Source organism: Acinonyx jubatus, chromosome D2 (assembly GCF_027475565.1).
Source record: "Acinonyx jubatus isolate Ajub_Pintada_27869175 chromosome D2, VMU_Ajub_asm_v1.0, whole genome shotgun sequence".
Classification (NCBI taxonomy): Eukaryota; Metazoa; Chordata; class Mammalia; order Carnivora; family Felidae; genus Acinonyx; species Acinonyx jubatus.
This window is the reverse complement of record NC_069393.1, coordinates 66,450,882-66,470,794: the sequence shown is the minus strand read 5'-3', so window position 1 is coordinate 66,470,794 and position 19,913 is coordinate 66,450,882. Positions and strand designations below refer to the sequence as shown.

The 19,913-nt window shown below is 48.1% G+C and overlaps 1 protein-coding gene across 6 annotated transcripts in view; it reads right to left on the bottom strand.

Annotated features, from left to right (window-relative positions):
* RBM20 (RNA binding motif protein 20) overlaps positions 1–19,913 on the bottom strand; it is a 193,877-nt gene that overhangs the window by 42,029 nt on the left and 131,935 nt on the right. For 5 of the 6 annotated variants that reach the window (XM_027063038.2, XM_027063039.2, XM_027063040.2 and 2 more), the window contains exons 2-5: positions 10,627–11,704; positions 9,154–9,215; positions 6,556–6,650; positions 5,870–5,967 (exon numbers count right to left, since the gene is read on the bottom strand). In XM_027063038.2, coding sequence (XP_026918839.1) covers positions 5,870–5,967; positions 6,556–6,650; positions 9,154–9,215; positions 10,627–11,704 — 1,333 coding nt within the window. The remainder of the gene's footprint in view (positions 1–5,869; positions 5,968–6,555; positions 6,651–9,153; positions 9,216–10,626; positions 11,705–19,913) is intronic. The other variant, XM_027063042.2, reaches the window with a different exon arrangement.

Sequence of the window (19,913 nt, the reverse complement as noted above, 5' to 3'; positions counted from 1 at the left end):
CCTAAAGACAGTCACAGGGCAAATATTTATTCCTCACGGTACTGATTTTGAACATGTTATGCAGATAGTAAATGGACATGGGCTGAATAGCTATGGATCTTGGCTTAACTTGGGAGGGTAGACACTGATGTCTTTATTGACACTTTCATATATTTCATAAAGCATACCAGCTTTGACTTGAAGTACATCTAGCTACTTTTACTGGTGCCAGACTTGCCTACAGGCTTTGGGTGGTGCACCTGCCAGGTAACTTCAATGTCCCTGTAAACTTTAAAGTCACAGAATCCTACCCTATGATGCTTAGGAGAAGCTAAGGCGCTCGAACTGTAGGCAACTAAATAGTGGCAGATTTGTGATTACAACTCTGGTCCTGCAGAAAAATCGATCAGTAGTAGACTTGATAAATCAAGGTAAATGTATACAGTAGTAATGTTACAGCATAAGAGAGGGTTTTACGTTTAGAAATGGAAAGAGATAGAGATATCAATTAAAATATGTATTGAGAGCTTGTTTAAATAAAAAGAACCAAGTTGCACAACATTATGTGGCGTTAAATGATTTTTACAAAAATACTTCTTAAAACACGTTTTTAAGTTTATTTATTTTGAGAGAGACAGAGACAGCGTGAGCAGATGAGGAGCAGACAGAGAGGGAAAGAGAGAGAATTCTAAGCAGGCTCCTTGCTGCCAGTGCAGAGTCTAACTCAGGCCTCACCAACCGTGAGATTATGACCTGAGTCGAAATCAAGAGTGAGACCCCGGGGCACCTGGAGCGTCTGACTCTTGATTTCGGCTCAGGTGATGATCTCATGGTTCATGGGATCAAGCCCCACATTGGGCTCCAAGCTGACAGCACAGAGCCTGCTTGGGATTCTCTCGCTCCCTCTCTCTGCCCCTCCCCTGCTTGTGTTCTCTCTTCTCTCAAAATAAATAAACTTAAAAAAAAAAAAAAGAATTGGAACACTTAACTGACTGAGTCACCCAGGTGCCCCTATACTTTTAAAAGTTAAACATGGACATGTACACCAGCTAGAGATAAATAGTATAAGACTGTCAATTCTCTCTATAGGGCTAGATTTTCCATTTTTTTAATTAAGAAATTTTTTTTAATGTTTGTTTATTTTTGACAGAGAGACAGAGCATGAGCGGGGGAGGGGCAGAGAGAGAGGGAGACATATCATCTGAAGCAGGCTCCGGGCTCTGAGCTGTCAGCACAGAGCCTGACGCGGGGCTCGAACTCACACTGCAAGATCATGACCTGAGCCGAAGTCGGACGCTTAACCGACTGAGCCACCCGGGCGCCCCTAAGATTTTCCATTTTTTAAATATTTCTGTTACTGTTTGGATTTCTTATACCATGTTTGTACTACTTTTGCAACAAGAAAAATACTTAAGATTTGTAAAAAGAAAAGGAAACAAACCCAGAAAACAAAACCCATTCAGGTGTCCTGTTTCCCTCTCGCTCTTTGCTCTTTGAAAATGCACAAGGGGAGGAGAGCAATGACAGAGCTGGAATCGTGGGGGAGGGGCCGGTATCATTTGCCACATCAATTACTGCTCTTCATGTTTCTCTGGATGGAAGTCAGGAGATGACAGTGATCTGAGCCATGGACCAGGAAGGCCAGAATGGACAGACAGAGAGAAGTTCTAGAAACAGCCAGCCATCTGAGGGGCAGCCTATGACTTAAACCTCTGGCCTTCCACAAACATTTATGTTTCCCTGTGCCTCAGTTTCCTGATTTATACAAGTTTTCTAGTGTGCAGGGTCCCAGTGAGAAAGAAAACATGAAAATGATGTCTGTCCTCCTAGGCTAGGGAAGCCCATCTGTAGCACCAGCACTAAATAAACTCCAAGGTGGCTGTGAAAATGGCAATGCCATTTTACGTGGACAGTCAGCAAGCAAAGTGCGTCTTGGGCAAGCACGAGAAAACTATTTACAGCCTGAGAAGGCCCCAGTGGCCCCTTCCAGAAACCTGATTACTCTGTTTATGACGACTCAGGCAGCCAAGGATAAAGTGCCTCTGCTCTGTCAAATGGCAAAGCGTAAGTGAAAGTGAAAACCACTCTCTGGGGACCCTGGGGTGGCAGGGACAGACACAAGTCCCCCCCCTCCCCCCAGCATACAACTGTCAGTTTAGTGCCCCCATCTCTGTCAACAATAAACACGGAAATGAAAGGCTCACACTCCCCACGGAGCTGACGGAAGCGTACATTCAGCCAAGCCTAGGGTTGATGGAGGTGGTCGATGGGTTTTTGGGTGCTTTTAGATTTTGTAGCAGTGCAGAGACCTTCTAAAAGCTCATTCCCAAAGCCCTGGGTCGATTTGTTTTCCTGCTTCAAAACAGGGAGCTTTAGAGACAGCAACTGCTCTTTGCTCTACAAATATTATAATGGTGGAGTCCTGGCTGGTTCTGGCTTTACTCAACCAAATGCGTTTCTGAAAAGATGTCTGTAAGTAGAATGGGACCAAAAAAGCCCGGCACAGAACCAGAAAACATTTCTGGAGGAAAAAATGCATCAAAGCTTTCATGGGTTTTGTATGAGGGCTGGGAGGGGGATAATGGAGGAATTTTCCCTGTCCTCATGAAATATTTCTTATCCATTTGAATTTTCACAAAGAGTATGAATTATGCAAGCAGAAAAAAGAGTAGAGATGTATATGCAAAAGGAGCCCACTGGCCACTCCTCCAGCCTCACAAAGTGTCTTTTGGTAACAGAGTAATTACCCTTTGATGTATTAGTTTATCTTTGGAGGTCAGGACTTGTAGGCAGAAAAAAGAATCAATCATTTCTCCGAAGGACTCCCCTGCTACTTAACCGAGCCTTGCAAAGTATCTTTCTGTAGCCAATTAATCAGCTCTTCACTTCTCAGCTTCTCTTCAAATGTCAGTATTCGTGTATTTCCAGTTCTCCTAAAGACAGACACAAGTGCATTCGACGGACCAGAATCAGGTAGAAGAATGTGCCCATCCAGGCACTGATGATACAGGGACTGGTTGGGGCAGCCATTGTTCTTGTCCCCTAGATGTCCTGGGGAAGGCTCATGTGACGAACAAGACCTCACAGAACTTATAAGACCACTCAGGTGACGACTCTCCCCTTCACTGGATCTGTAGAAAATGTCTCCAAACAGCTCATCTTGGGGGACACTGTCACAGTACAGAATTTGGGTGCCAGGTATCACTGGTCTCCTTGCCTTGCTCCATGGCTGATGTCCAGCTGAGGCCTGAGAAGTCACTGCCATCCTCAAGGCAGATTCAGATCCCACTGAGCAGCGTGTAGAGTGGAAGTGGATAGAGGGGAGAGGAGTGGGCTCACTAAAGAGAGACTCATAGCAAGGAAGGAAACTCAGAAACCCTCAAAAGGCAGCAGCAGGGCTTGATGGTTACAAGGGAGGCATCTAGAGTCAGGTCACCTGGGTTCAAATCCCAGCACTTCCATTAAAGCCATCAGCTATAAGACTTTAAGCAAAGCACTTAGTCTCTCTGTGCCTTGGTTTCCCCACCTCACAGGGCTGTCTGGATTAAATGAGAAAATACAAACGAAGATGCTAAGAAATTAGTAAGCACTGTATAAATGTTAGCCATCGTCATCAGCATCAGCCTACAATGCCCTGAGGTCCCCATCTCCTGCTGGCTGCCAGTGCAGAAAGCAAAGTGTTCCTTGTGTTGCTCCTCCTCAGGCTCAAGCCGGATGAACTCCCATCTCCAGGCGTTTGGAGGAAGCTGCACTCAGAGCTTCCGAGTATTAACACGAATTATCGTGAATCATTATCAACACATATCACCAGATCGCTTGTGCCTGTGGCATGAGGAAGAAGAGTGCTTCCATGGGAGCCTGGCCATGTCTCTAGAGGAAGCAGACATGACCACAGGAATTACCAGACAGATCTGTGCCGGAGAAACACCACATACTGAGACTTGCCCAAGGTCACAGGGGTTCTCCCCTGGGCCGGCCATGGCTGTGGGGCAGTCACGTGACGACGTGGCCTGGGACAGGATAGGTTCCCACAAGCGGTTAAAAGGATTTGCTGCTTAGTAACAGCCACTGGTGCTTCTTACACACTGTGCGGCTAGCACGTCACTGTCCATCCGTGTCACGTTCAGTCCTCATGACCGCTTTGGTCTGCCCTCAGCCTCGCTCCCACCTTTGGGCTCTGAACGCCCATCAGGAGGCTCTGCTCGGATGGTGTGAGTGTTCCGAGATTTGAGGCATCATCAAAACGGTCAATTACACAAGTCTGGTAAGAACGCAGCTGTTTGCTTTACTTTCAAAAGTCTTTATTAGGGGAGTTATTGTCCCCATTTGAAAGGGAGCCTCAGCGTAATGAAGTGACTTGCCCGCAGCCAGTGAGCCTGTGTGCTCCAGAGTAGGGTTTGAACTCGGGTCTCTTGGCTCCACATCCGCAAGAAAGGGCTTCTTGTTCCCTGGTCAGTGCCGGAGGGTGGGGCTGGGGCACGGGACACACGCAGGGGAGTCGTCCTGCTCTCACTCCTCCTCTGCCGCTCAGTCCCTTCCCCTTTACAAAGGGGCTCAGTGGACATCGGCTCTCTTTCCCTGCCCAGATCCCTGGCCCACCTCTCACTGCCTGCCCATCTGGTCACAGTCCCCTTCCCCTCCGTGCTAAGATCTCAGAGCAGGGTTTTGGGCACAGACACGCCACAGTGGGAAACAGATGCCGGGGTGGGGGTGGTGCTGGAGCCGCCCACACCCCTGTCCAGACACAAGGTCAAAGACAAACGACAGGCCTTACTACCCTCCCGGGACTGACCCAAAGCTGCACCGATTGGGCGTGGCCCTCAGCGCCGTGAGCGCAGAGCGGGAAACCACAAAATTCTCTTTCACCAAAACGTGCGTGGGCTTCCAGCCCAGAGCTCTGTCTCAGGGCGCTTCTCCCGTCAAACATCACACGCAGCCAGACACACGCAAACAGCAGTCTCCGCCCAGGCAGGCCTCCCCACTCACTCGTCCCCGGGGGGGCCTAACGCCTACACTTCTCAGCCTGCCCTTCCGAAGCTCTGCATGAACACCCCCACACATGGAGGGGATGGCACTCGAGCTCGTGCTCACTCGTTGCATGAGGAGAAAGAGGCTACAACTGCTCACCACAAACTGAAAGGAATCCAGGCGTGGCCACGAACACACAGACACGCGCCCTCTGGCAGGGCCGGGCCACACATTTTGTTGCACAGTCGGTTCTGGTTCTGCTTCTCCCACCTCCCTCCACATGTGCTGGAGTAGAAGCTTCTGGGGGAAGAGGCTACATGTGGTGACCAAACAGAAAAACCAAGAGGAAAGGGAAATTATCACAATAAGTAGGCAAAGGGGGAATGAAGCTTTTGAGTTTTGAGGGACTGGAGAGCATGTTGTAGAGAGAAAGAAATGAAAACACCACTAAAAACAAGGATTTCACAGAAGCAACTGTTTCCCCAAGGGGCCCACAAATCCCATCACTGCATGGTCCTTACTTTCAAACACATTTTCTCTTTCTGGTTCAACTTCCAGAATTACCCATCATAGGAAATAATCCACACGAATAAAATAGCAAAAAGTCTTACACACACACACATACATACAAAAGCTCAAACCTTTTTTCCCCCTTAGACCAATGCTGAATGCTAGAAAGTCTATGTGTGCTTTCGATTTTAACAACGCATGTCAGTTTTGTGTGTGTGTGTTTCAATGCTAGCTGGACTGAAGAAAACACCCATTGACCTCTGCCCACAGGACACAGTTTCCTGCCCTACACAAAGCCACATCTGTGCCAACTTCATCCCAGCATCCTTTGCACCTCTACACCCAGGAATAGCGGGTGACACAAATGCTTTGATGATGACTATGACAGTGGAGAACATGCTTCTGTACTCACGTTTGTCCCCGGGGAAGCCGAAGGAAATGCAGGATTTGACTGAGCAAATGACCTTGCTGGAATGGCCGCATACGATGATCCAAGGTTTGAGACATAATCTAAATGATAAATTACACCAAGTGTGTGAAATCCTAGTCATTTGCTTTACCTTCAAAAATCATGATTAAGATGGGGGCACCTGGGTGGCTCAGTTGGTTAAGCATCCGACTCTTGGTTTCGGCTCAGGTCACGATCTCGTGGTTCTTGAGTTCAAGCCCCACCCTGTTAGTGCAGACTCTGCTTGGGATCCTCTCTCTCTCTCCCTCTCCCGTACTTATACTCTCTCTCTCTCTCTCTCTCTCTCTCAAAATAAATAAACTTTATTTTTTTAAAAAAAGTCATGATTAGGATGTAAATTGGAAGAAAAAAATTAAAATTTCCTCTCAATACATTGATTAGTGATTGGTGTGATTTTACCCCTGGGCATGTTGGTAACCAACAAAGTTTATGTCTCTAAGAGCCTAGAGCGTAGGCCAATACATTTTAGTGTCTTGGGATCTGTCTGCTATACACACACACACACACACACACACACACACACACACACACGGCACATCAGGGAAGTTTGGCTATTAAGGATGTGACATAGTAAGCCTTTGGGAAGCTGGTTTCTGCTTCAAGTGGCTGACCTGAAGGGCCTTACTCACCTTCAGAGTTCCCAGCAGGATTATAAACGGCTGTGCTGTTGGGAGAGGCACCCAGCGTTCCCTCTGCTGAACCGAGTATACACCGGATGCCAGCACTGGAGAGAGGTGGAAAAGGGGAACCAGTAACTCAATAAGCTAAACGAAGAATTACCATAGGACCCAGAAATTCCACTCCCAGCCAAAGGCCCAAAATAGTTAAAAATAAATGTTCAGGGGCACCTGGGTGGCTCAGTCGGTTAAGCATCTGGGATCTCTGATCTCTAGTCAGAGATCTCCTAATCTCTGGTCAGGTCATGATCTCACAGTTCATGAGATAAAGCCCTTCAGTGGCTTAGAATCCTCTTCTTCTCTCTCTCTCTCTGCCCTTCCCATGCTCTCTCTTTCTCTCTCTCTCTCAAAATAAATGAACTTAAAAAAAATGTTCAAACACTTGTACACGAATGTTCATATTAGCACTATTCACAATAGCCAAAAGGTGAAAAAATAACCTAAATATAGATCAAAAGATGAATGGATAACCACAACGTGCTAATATACATATAATGGGATATTATTCAGCCATAAAAATGTGGTAAATACCACAACATAGATGAACCCTGAAAATATTTTGCTAAGTGAAAAAAGCCAGCTATCAAAGGCCATATTATTAAATGGTTCCATTTCCACAAAGTGTCCAGAAGACGCAAATCCATAGGGACAGAAAGCAGATTAGTGGTTGCCAGTCTACAAGGGAGGGGGAAAGGGAATGAGCACTTAACGGGTATGGGGTTCGGGGGTAATGAAAATGTTCGGGAACCACATAGTGATGATATCTGCACAACCTGTGACTCTGCTAAATACCACTGAACTGTACCCTACGTTGGTTAAAATGGTGAGTCTTACAAAAAAAAGAGGGAGCCGGAAAAGGGAGACCCTTATGAAATTAGTTTTTGAGTTGCGATCAAATATACATAAAATTTGCCATCGTAACCATTTCTAAGCGTACAGTTCAGGGGCATGAAGCACACTCATACTGTTGTGCAGCCGTCCCCACCGTCCAAGTCCAGGATTCTTCGTCTTGCAAACCGGAAACTGCCCCCACTAGAAAACAAACACCCCTCTTCCCCTGCCTGAGCCCCTGGCTGCCACCATTCTACTTTCTGACTCTTGCAGCTCCTCCTGTAAGCGGAATCATCCAGTACGTGTCCGTTTGTGACTGGCTTACCTCATGGACCACAATGTCCTCAAGGTTCGGCCATGTGTCACTTCATGTGTCAGAAGTCCCTTTCCTCAGGCTGAATGATATTCCCGCGTAGGGATATAACACATTGTTTACCTATTCATCTGTCGGTGGACATTTGGGTTACTTCCACCCACTGGTTATTGTGAATAAGAAAGGGGAGCCTTTGGAATGTGCTCATTTCAGATCACTTCACTCCAGCCGGCTGGTCACACCCTAGGTCATGTGACCTCTTCTCTGCCCGAGTTACCACAGCCCCCTGCTTACTGGTCTGCCCACAACCCGCTCCTGTCTATTCTCAGCCCAGCAGCCAAGGCCCTGCTCAGTGGAGCCAGAGGGCACCACTCCTTTGTTCAGCCCTCACTCTCAAAGCAAAACAAAAGTCCTCACAACAAGCCCAGGAGCTCAGGACCAGGCCCTGGCACGTCTCTGGCTCCTCACTCCAGTACTCTGCTCTGGTCACACTGCTGCTGCCTGAGCATCCCAAAGCCACATCAAGTTTCCAACTTGCTGTTCCCTTTGCTGGGGGTACATGTCCACCAGACAGCCAGGGGCTCATTCCCCACCTCCTGAGGTGTCCTCACTGAGGCCTTTCCTCGGCCACCCTATTTATTTATTTATTTATTTATTTATTTATTTTAAAAAATTTTTTTCAACGTTTATTTATTTTTGGGACAGAGAGAGACAGAGCATGAACGGGGGAGGGGCAGAGAGAGAGGAAGACACAGAATCGGAAACAGGCTCCAGGCTCTGAGCCATCAGCCCAGAGCCTGACGCGGGGCTCGAACTCCCAGACCGCGAGATCGTGACCTGGCTGAAGTCAGACGCTTAACCGACTGCGCCACCCAGGCGCCCCATCGGCCACCCTATTTAAAGACCAGAGGCTCCTGGGTGGCTTAGCTGGTTAAGCGTCCGACTCTTGATCTCAGCTCAGGTCATGATCTCATGGTTCGTGGGATCAAGCCCCGCACTGACAGCGGGGAGCCTGCTTGGGATTCTCTCCCTCTCTCTCTGCCCCTGCCCTCCTCTCTCTCTCAAAATAAATAAACGTTTAAAAAAAGCAATAAAATAAAATGCAAGAACCAGCCCCTGCAAGTGCACACGTGTATACACACACGCTTCCTGCCCCTGCCCTGACGCTGTTTTCTGCTTAGGATTTACCACCAGGGATGCTATGTAATTCGCTTGCTTATTTTCTTTATCATCTGCTTCCCGTCCCCCAACCCCCACTGTTAAGTATAAGCTCCTTGAGGACAGGGTCATTTTCCTGTTTTGTTCCCTGTTTCCCCAGCACCTAAAACAGAATGTGACACACAGTAGGTGCTCAATGATTACCTGCTGAACACACGCACGGACCTGTTCTCTCGGCCAGCACTTACTTTTCAGAGAAGACCAGGCATTTCTGAGCGTGTAGTTTCCCTTTCACATGCAGCTCCCAGTCCTAAACCGGAAGGAAAGGAAAAATGACTGAAGCAGAACTGAGTCCATGAGAAGGTAAGGGATGAGTGCAGGCTTCCCGATCAGGCAGGAGGCTCAGAGCCCAGAAACTGGACCAACCATGCAAACACGTCTCCCTCCGCTCCTCCTCTCCCTTCTGGCTCCTCTCCACACCTGCCTTCCCATCTAGCCCTCACTCCATCGGCCAGACCCGCATATCCCTCGCTCATCGTGGACAGAAGCCCGGAATCCCAAGTCGGGTTCTCTCCTCCTCTCTCCGGGCACCCTTAGTCCCATGGCACCTCCCACCTCCCACTCCCTCCCTCCTCCCCCAGAGAGACCCCACCCATTTCTACGTCTGGTTGGGAAAATCTGGGCTGCAAAGCCTTAAGAAAGGCTTATGAGACAAAATCCGCCATCGCCTCCCAGTGTCACCCAGCCCCCTCCCCGTGGGTGACAGGGATGCACCTGCACAACGTGACCCAAGCAGAGGTGAAGGACACACTGTGGTGTGACTTCCATTACATGGGGATCACTATGCTCTGCAGATGGGATGAGAGAAGAGAGGCAGCACAGCTCAGTGCTCAAGTGGCACCGATTCTGGGAGAGCCAGACCTGCGGTGGAATCTCCACTCTGCCACTCTCTAGCTATGGGGCCCGGGGCAAGTCCTTTCCTCTCTCTGGGCCTCGGTTTTCTCATCTGCAACATGAGAATAATAATAGTATCTACCTCCCAGGATTACTGTTGATATATGGAAAGGATTTAATATATGTTAGCTGTCCGAATCATTATTGCTCTGGAGTATTCCACTGCATCACTAACACGTTTTGGCGGGGGGTGGGGGCGTGGATTTATACTATAATGAACCTTTGCTTAAGGGGCCCAAAGCGTATTACAACCACTGGGAAGGTATGATGAGGCTCCACCTCCGTCTTGCAGATGGGAAGCTGAGGCACTCTACAAAATGTGTCCGGATCTCACCTGAGAGGTGCTCTCTTGCCCTCATCCAAAATTCTTCCAGCGTTTTCCTCCCCTTCCATACTCAGTACAATGTACTCTGGGCATACCTCGCAGGAAGAGTCCTCCTCAAGAAGGCAGGAGACCAGGCCTTGAGTCCCTTCTCTGTCACCCAGGTGGGGTCACCTGATCCCCGACTCAGCCACAGCTTTCTCATCCATAAACATGGGAAAGAATCTCTTCCTTGCCTTAAAGCAAGGGACTGGCCCTGATACATTTCTGAAATGAACTTTGGTTCTAACCCCTATAATTTTAATCAAGGGAACTGATGGCAAAATGCTGCTACCTAGTCCCCGAAGGTGACAGTTCCTCGCTCTTGAGTAGCAAAGAGCAGGGTTGTGGCGGGGAGCACCCCCAGGCTCCAGCGGTGGCTCCCAGGCTATCTCGCAGGACTCACCTTCAAATCAAACACCTTCTTGTCGCAGATGCTACAGATGTGTGGGAGGTGAAGGGGAGCCACACCGTGAAAGTCATTCAGCTCATGAGCCTGCAGGGGCCGCACGGACAGCATCGCCTGCTCCTCCTTGGCCCGCCTCCGGGCACCGCTGAAACCCTGTTTGCTGTTGTTTAGCCGACCCCCAAAAGAAGGAGGGGTCCTGTCTGGGGTGGGCTCCTCGGGGTCATAGAGCTCATAGGGCTGGCTGGGGGGTGGAGGCCACAGGCTAGGGCCTGCTGTAAGATCGGGCTTGCTTTGGCCAGAGAATCCATGGGGGGTCTCCCATTGGCTGTTTGGACCCTGCAGCAGTGGACCTACCTCGCCTTTCATGCCCCCGGCCTGCTCAGCCGCAAATCCACCTGCCACATGCGACCCTTGGGAGTTGGGTCCGTAGAAGTCCTTGGGAAAGGCAGCTTGGCCATCTTGCCCTGAGTGGCTGTAGTGCCCTTCATAGGTCACATTGCCCGTGGTAGAGGCCGTGGCTGGCAGGAAGCTGGGCTGACTGTCTGTTTCAGAGCCATATGCCTGGCTGGAGTTGGCTTTGCCATACTCATAGAATCCCGCCGCAGCAGGGGCAGGCCCAGTCTTGCCAATGCCCAGGATGACTGCTGGCTGGGCAGGGGTCTGAGGCAGGACTCCACTGAAAGGATGCATCACCACGGCATTGGGGGGTTGGCTCACAGAGGGTACCGGGCCTCGCGTCTGGCCGGGGGGTGAGAAGGCAATGGCATTCGAGGGAAACCGGGCGCTGGGCATGGCCGCAGCATGTTGAGGCACCCCCGTGTGGCTCTGGGGGGCGCTGATCACAGACGGATGCCTGAGCTGGTTGAAGAGAGGCTGGGACATGGCCACTTTGGAGAGGACTTGGTTCAGGACCGTGGCGGCTGCGGTATTGTTGGTGACAGCTGTCTGTGCCAGCTTCAGCCGGTGGAGGGTGAGCTGGGCTTGTAGCTGGGCCAGCTGGAGACTGGCGGGCGAAGGAAGCAGAGGGTTCGGGTTACTGACCGAGAACGGGTTCTTGTCCAGGAGCTTGGCGGCACTGCAGAAACACAAAAAGTCTAGATGCACAGCTAGTTTTCACCCAGGGAGCAAGGGGCTCTTTCTTTGCTCATCTGTGGTCCCCACGTCTCCTATAAAACCCAGGGCCCACCTATATATGAGTCTGCAAAAAGCCTGTACACATCCATACATGTCAACATTTAAAAAACTCGGATGGAAAAATTATTTTATGACAGAATGGTCAACCTCACGGCTAATCAGACTAATCAGAGATACAAGCTATCACCATCAGAAAAAAAAATTATGCCTAGAAAAATAGCATTTTTTTTTTAGTAACAGCATTCAGGACTGGTAAGATAAGGTGGAGTGGACACAATGGTATTGATAATCTAGATTTGTGTGACTTTGTTAAAAGATAGTCTGGTAATATCTCCTCATTACAACATACTCTTTGACCCAATAATTCAATTCTGTAAAACTATCCTAAGAAAATGAGCTAAAATGCAGACATAACTGGATGCCCAAAGATGTTTAATAATACTACATTATTCAAGAGTCCAAAGTTGAAAATTACAAATATCTGATAATGGGGGTGATGGGAGGGTTTAAACAAAGTACATAATGATATACCTATATAACAAGATATTAAGGAACCATTTACTATTGTAAATTTCTACTTTACTCTGTAATATTTAAGACCATCCAAAAAAGTACACCCAACACCAAGGTTAAAATAGAAAACATTCCAGCCCACTAAATCCCCCTTGGTATCTGTTCTCTCCGTTCAAGCCCCACACCATCTTGCCAACGGTAGACACGGTTGTGAACTTGGTCAAGTCACTGTTTACAACAACAACAAAAAATTAGCAACAGGAATAAATCCATATAGTCTATATGTGAAGTGAAAGAAAAAGGAGGCTACAAACTTGCATCCAGAGTATATCATGTGCATTTTTGTGCCAAACATATTTTCATCCTGATCCTCCTTTCACATCCCAAAACAAGAATCAAGGTCCCTTCAACCCACTCTCAAACCCAACTGGCACGAGGAATAACACAAAAATTGCAAGCGAAGAATCTGAATTTGAAGTCGTCAGCAGTGGCAGGCTCTCACAGAAGCTTATTGTGGGGGTGCTCTGTCTGACATGTGCCTCTCATGGCAACTCTATTGGTTGGTTATGGGAACTCTGTTGGTTGGTTATGGTGTTTTCTTGACCAATATAAGATTGGATGTGTGGTTACCATTGTCAGGGCCCTTTTGTAAGACCACATTTTCTGCGTCTTCAGCTCCCCTTCTGGGTAGTGGGTAATCAGGGAAATGTGTTTGGAATGTGGATGAACTAGAATTCCCAGGACTTGTTAAAATGGGAAGAACAGGACTGTGCATTTGAAACTGGGATTACCATGGAGAACCCAGTCATACATTCAGTATGGGGAAGAAACTGCAAGGCAGGGACACTTCAGACAAGGTCCGCACTGTCATAGGTTCTGTACAGAAGTCTGATGGAACAAAGAAAAGAGTCTGGGAGTGGGCACGGTGAGGAAAAAAGGGGAGATGTGAAAAGTGTGTGTCATGTCACAACCCTCCCACTTTGGAGACATTGTGAGGAAAGAGAGCTTCTGCTAAGGCCAGCACTTTGCACTGCTCTGAGAGAAAGGTGGGGTGCAGGGAGGAAGTGTGGAGGTGGTAGGGAGGACAGGGAGCAGGAGAGAGCCTAACATTTACTGCACGCAATACTCCTGTGTGATCAATGCTCAGCCTGTCATCCCATTTGATATCTCCATCAGTCCTCCGGGGTAGAAAATGTTCACCCCAAATTTGCAAAGCAACAATCTAAAGCCGAGATTAGGTGACCTTCCTGTGAACACTCAACTGTTGGTGAATACAGGTGTGGGATTCAAACCCTAGCCAGGCTTTGAAAAGAAGAGAAGGGGCAGACGTGGTTAGGGATGTAGTTCTTCAGCTATCCCTGAGGACACCCTCTCCTCATGGGCTGCTCCATGGTTCTGTCTGAAGTGAGTTCTCAGAACATCAGGCACACCAACATTCAAATACAAGTGCAAAATACATGTCAGAGCCAGATGAAAATGATTCTGGATTACTCTTTCCCATTCTGTGAGAAATCGAGAACTTGTATAAGTCATTAAGGAGACGTCATCTTTACCCAGCCGGCAGCCCTACTGTGCTCCCAGGACAGAACAGGTTGACTGCATTTGAAGATATTGGAGGCCTGGGGGAGTCACGGTTAAAGGTGATTACAGACCTTTCCTCCTCTGGGTAGTTGTGCTGGGTGCAGCCAAGCCTTGATGGCCCCAGTGTGGCCCAGGCACAAATCATGGCAGCCGCAGAGGTGGGGAGGCGCTAATTGTCTGCGTAGGTGAGACTATGAAGGGAAAGGAGGGTGGTCAAGAGTCTGATGATAGATTTCTACTTGTGTCGTATTAAGTAGCTGAGCTTTAGAAGAGCAATTAAGCTTAATTCAAAACCCTGCCCACACAGGGCCAACCATTCCTACCAGATTTGTCCACAACATAGCCAGTCCCTGCTAACAAGGCGATAATGAGGTGCCAACTTAGTTTCCATGACCAGGGTAAGACAAGGTTGGTTTTGTTTTTCCCAGAGAAGTCAGCTGTATTTTCTAAAACTGTGTTCTGGGCCGCAGGGAGTTCTCACAGGAGATGCCCCTTTGCCTCGGAAAGAACACACGAGGAAGAATGGTCTTTCCAACCAGGAAAGCCAACCTTGCTGGGTATTTGTAGGTCAGCCACAAGAAACAAGTGCTCTTCTGTAGTATGGCCCAGGTTACAGAAGTTACCCATTCAGATGCAGCATGAAATGAGAAGTCTCACTTGATTTTCTTCCCAACATCTGCTGTGTCTAGCAAATTCAGATTGCCTCCAACCTTAACCAGCCTTAAGCAAAAGCGATTTCGCATGAATCATCAGAGCCAGATACCTCTTTTGAACTAAAGAGGCTTAAAAAGGAAAAGACACACCATCCTATTTAAAAGAAAGAAAGAGGGGCGCCTGGGTGGCTCAGTCGGTTAAGCTTCCAACTTCGGCTCAGGTCACGATCTCACAATTAGTGAGTTCGAGCCCCACGTCTGGCTCTGTGCTGACAGCTCAGAGCCTGGAGTTTGCTTCAGATTCTGTCTGTCCCTCTCTCTCTGCCTCCATCCTGCTTGCGCTCTTGTCTCTGTCTGTCAAAAATAAATAAACATTAAAAAAAATTAAAAGAAAGCAGAAAATAAAGCCCTAAAATCCTTAGCCTACAAAAGTTAATAACCTAAAATTCAGGTACATATAACAATCATATTTCTAAGCTGAAAATCGGGCCATATGATGGCTGGAACTAATGTCACCTTCTTATATTCCTGCTATCTGAGTCTGTCACTGTTACATCACTTAGCACACCCGGCTTCGTGTTAAAAATAATTGCTTATGGGGGTGTTTGCGTGGCTCAGTCAGTTGAGCCTCAGACTTGCGAATTCACTCAGGTCACGATCCCAAGGTCATAGGATCAAGCCCCATGGCCAGCACCTTACATGGTAAAGTGGACTTTGCAGATGTGATTAAGTTAAGGGTGACCAGATGGAGAGATTATCCTGGGCCCAATGTAATCACAAGAGTCTTTATAAAATGGAGGCAGGGGGATCAGAGTCTGGGAGAGAAGATACGAGGACAGAAGCAGAGGTGAGAGACCAAAGAAGATGCCACACTGCTGGCTCTGAAGATGGAGGAAGGGGCCATAAGGCAAGGAAATGAATTTCCCCTAAAGCCTCCAGAAGGAACCAGCCTTACTGATACCTTAACTTTGGCCCAGTGAGACCGACTTTGGATTTCTGACCTCCAGGACTGTAAGATATGAAAGTTGTGTTGCTGTAAGCCACTAAATGTGTGGTAATATGTTACAGAAGCAACAGGAAACTAATATAATCCAGCAGGAAAATTAGATGTAAGAGAAGCTTCCACTCAGAGAGGCAGTGGTGGGGGTGGGGGGTATTGGTTGGATCTTGCTGGTAATGAACAAACTCATGACCACCTCCCCCGGGGTCCTAGGAAGCACAGATCATCTGAGTAGGTGTCCATCCCAAGACCTTGTGGCAATTCTTGCTGGGAGCCAGAAAAGCCCAGAGATCTCTTCCTTTTCAAAAGTCAGCTTTCTTTACCCAGTTGCGTTAAGCTTTCAATTGCAGACTCTTAAGGATCAAATCATCCTCTCACCCCCAGAACAAAGACAGAAAGTAATCTGCCCAAAGCCAACTAGCTGGGTAGCAGTAAGACCTTAGTGAGAACCCAGATCATCCAAACCAGCTTCTAGTGCTTGACAGAAAAGCCTTACCTCTGAAAGCCCTAAATAAGTCCCAGAACTATCTATTTCACCAAATTATCCATCTCCACCCATGTTTATCTCCCTGCCCTGTTCAGAGAGATACTGACTACCTTTGATATGCAAGGCACTCCCTGAGCACCAGGGAGACATAAAGCTACAGGCCCCTTCTAGAACCCCCATAAGCCCTGCACAGGGGATAGCAGGGGAGGGGGTGGGGGCAAGGTTCTCTGCATCTGCCACATTTCTTCCCCTAAACAAACCTGTACAGTGATACAGTTTGCAGCCAAGGAGGTGAACCACGGACCAGGGAGCAGGGAGTGCCGCACGGGGAGTTATGTAGCCTGAGCATCTGGCACAGAGCTGGAACCGCCTATCACTCAGCACAGCCACTGTGACTCACCCAGGCCTCTGCAAGGCTAACTGCCCCCAGGGACGAGGTTGCCTTTCTGAGCCATTCACTGTTAGGAAGAATTCTCGGTGCATAATTACATCAAAAACTTGGGCTCCAGGCTCACTTAGACAGCTTTTTTAAATTAAAGCAGCATTTCTCTCAAGAGTTGTAAAAATAAAATACAACATAAAGGAAAACTAGTTGCCTTTAAATGCCAGGATATTTAGGAAAACCAGGATATTTAGGAGAACCAGATGAAAACTGTTTCTAATGGTTTAATTCCGTAGTGTTGAAAGGATGGGCAACATATTGTGTTCACTGGGAGAGCGAAACAGCTGTCTCGGTTTGAAAATGCTCATTATTTGTCCGAAAGCTCTTTCATATGTTATTCTGAGTCCCAAGCAGGATGCAATGATGGGTTAGTATTTGTGCACAAGGAGTGAGGCAGGGCCGTTCCTCGGTTCAAGTCAGGGACGGTCCTGAAAATTCAGCAAGATTTTTGTGACATAATCCATCCGGTTCTGAAAGTAAGGGAGAGCAACCAAGACGCGGGCAAGGGGCTGTTGGGCCTCTGCTCAGAAAGAGTCCTTCACAGGGGCCAATGGGGCATTTATGTGTTTGTTCATACAGCCCACATGGATGGAGTGTCTGTTATGTGCCAGGCAATGAAGCTAGGTGGTGGGGATCCAGAGATGAACAAAGACAACATTCCTGAGATCGCAGGGGAGACAGAGCAACACAGAGGGTGTTGAGTATTCTGAAACCACCTAAGCACAAAAACAGTAAGGCACAAGAGGAAGTGGTTCAAGCCTCAGACGTCTTAGAGAAATGTAGTAAGTGAAAGAAAAGGCTGTCTCAAGGGCTGTCCCCGAACTCTGAACAAAGACAAACATTCTGGACTAACTGATCTAGCTACGGATGCAAAGATGCATCCACTGTTGGTGAAAGGTAGCTGTAGGGTGAGCTGTGGTCGGAGACCCAGGCTTCCAGCTGCCTCTGACTGGTTGTATGGGTTGTATGATGGGGGAACATCGCTCAATTTTTCTGACACTCAGAATTTTCTCATCTACAAAACGGGACGGTAACCTCCACCCAAGGTGACACAAACCTGGACAATCAGAGCCCCTGGCCATAATGACTGGCTCAAGGATGGACACTCCCTGACATTTTGTTGGAACTTCTGGAAGACAGGCACTCTTTGGTCCTGCCATGACTGAGTTGCTATACTGGTTGAATTTAAGGCACCACTTAAGGAACACCTGCCTGAGAATAAAGCCGACCCAAAGACACTGGCCCGGGAACAGCGGCACGGGCAGCTCCTGAATGACCTCATAGGGATACTTGGAGCCAGTATCCCCTGCATCTGCTTGGCCATTTCTGTACAAGAATCAATGCATTTCCTTTATTTGCTTAATAAAAATAATGTAATAAGAAAGCCAACCTACCTGAACATCTGTTTTTAATCCAGATGGTTCCCCTCCATGGCACCGCGTTGACTCAAGAGTTCCCTGTCACTCTCCAGGTTCCTCTACACAGTGGACTGACCATAAGGCCCCAGCAGCTGGAGCTCCAGGGTCACTGCAGGGGAAACTTGGGCAGCCACTTTGGTGGGATTATCTGCCGACCAGAGACACCTGCTTCTTGGAAGTTTGAGACACAGAATCCTCCTCCCTTCTTGGTGGAATAGGAGCCTGTACCATGGTCAGTAGGCCAGGGTGTGAATGGGTAAAGTCCCCACAAGGGCACGGGATACACAATAACCTTTTACAGGTACACAGATCCAGCTCTGGCCACACAGGTGCTCCTGTGAGCAGGGGATATAATGCCGTGACCCTCACCAGGGGACAGTTTCTAGCTGACTGAAACACCATTTGTTTCCCAGCACCTAATGGGCCATTTCTGCTCCACTAAGAGCTGGCTTTATAAAAGGCATTAATTATCCTGTTAGGAGAAAAGAATCATTATTAAAAATACAATGGTTCTTAGTCTTCATTCATGTGGAGCAAAGGAGGGTATAGAGTGAGTGCCAATTGGGCTGTGGACTGCCTTGTAGGACATGGGGGTAGGAATCAGGCATCGTGAGTTCTAGACATAACACGAGGCTTGTCAGTTGGGTCACAGTGGACAACAGACTCCAGCCTCGGTTTCCTCAACTCTAAAAAGAGAAGTCACAATCTTTTCTTGTTTACGTTATGAGGATTGACGTGGGATTAAGTAAAGAGTTGCCAGACCCCTCTGCAAACTGTTAGGTGCTGTACAGATGTCCAGAACATTATTGGAAAGAGAACATTCTCTGTGTGATCACAACACACCCTTCCCTTTCTGAAAACATTCCTCTACAGAGGAAGTAATATTGTCACTCAAGTCCTTGCAGATCATCTCATTGCCACTAGGATTCGGGGTGGGATGAGTTAAAATCAGTTCAGCCATATTTATGGAGTAGCAGCCATATCAATATGATTGTGCTCTGCATTCTGGACGGAGGCAGGGATGGGAAGGAGCACCAGAGGCTGAGGGCACAGGTTTCAGAGTTTGTGTCAAAATGGGTTTGAATTCCAGTTTGCGACTTGTGAGCTGGGGGCTGGGGGCAAATACTTAATCCTCTTTCACCCTCAAGGTCCTCATCATTAAAGCTGGGATGGCTACGCATGTCACTCCATCAGCATTATCGTCTCTATTGGTATCGCTATTACCATCACCATTATGATTGCCATTACATCACTAATACTATCTCCATCACCGTTGCCATCACCGGCACCATCAGTGCACATGGCAGGTGAGCTCTGCCAGGGCAGACAGATACAGATGGAAGAGGAAAACACAGAGAGATGTAAATATGGAGAGGAGGGAAGTAAAAACAAGCGTGGACACCTGCTGAGAGAAGAAGCAGGAGTGTGGATTGGGACTTGGGGAGAACAGAGAGAGCTAACAACAGCTGCTGGGTAAACTGGTAAGTAGTCAGCAACAGACGTGAAGGGCTGTGGATTAATAACAAAGACGGACGCAACCGAAGTTCAGCCGTATAGATGTGTGTGGACTCACAGCGAGCTTTGCCCCGGTAATGTTCAGCCACCCGGAAGCAGAAGCCAGGAACCACAGCCCAGAGCACAGCAGTGCCTAAGCCAACCTGAATGGACACATTTTCAGTTAAGCACAGTATCTTCCAAGATAACCCAGCAGGGATTTAAATTCATTTCCACTTCAACACAGTTCCCTTTCCGGGCCAAGCAATGAATGTGTCATTTCTTCTCATGTGCTAAGATATAAAATAGAATCCAGGCAAGAGAGCTCATGACCAGGTGAGAGAATGTTTTCCAGGTTTGGTCACACCTTCACTGTGTGGCCAAATCAAATAAAGGGCAATGCTTAGGGCCGGGGCACTGCTGAGTCCTGCCCTTCCATTGTCTTCTGGGAGCCGAACTTCAAATCCTAAATTCTTGACTCTATTGTAACACTTACAAGCTAGGTCAGGACGTGAACCACCGGGAACAGTCCCTAAAGGCCAGGTTACAAAGACAAAAATGA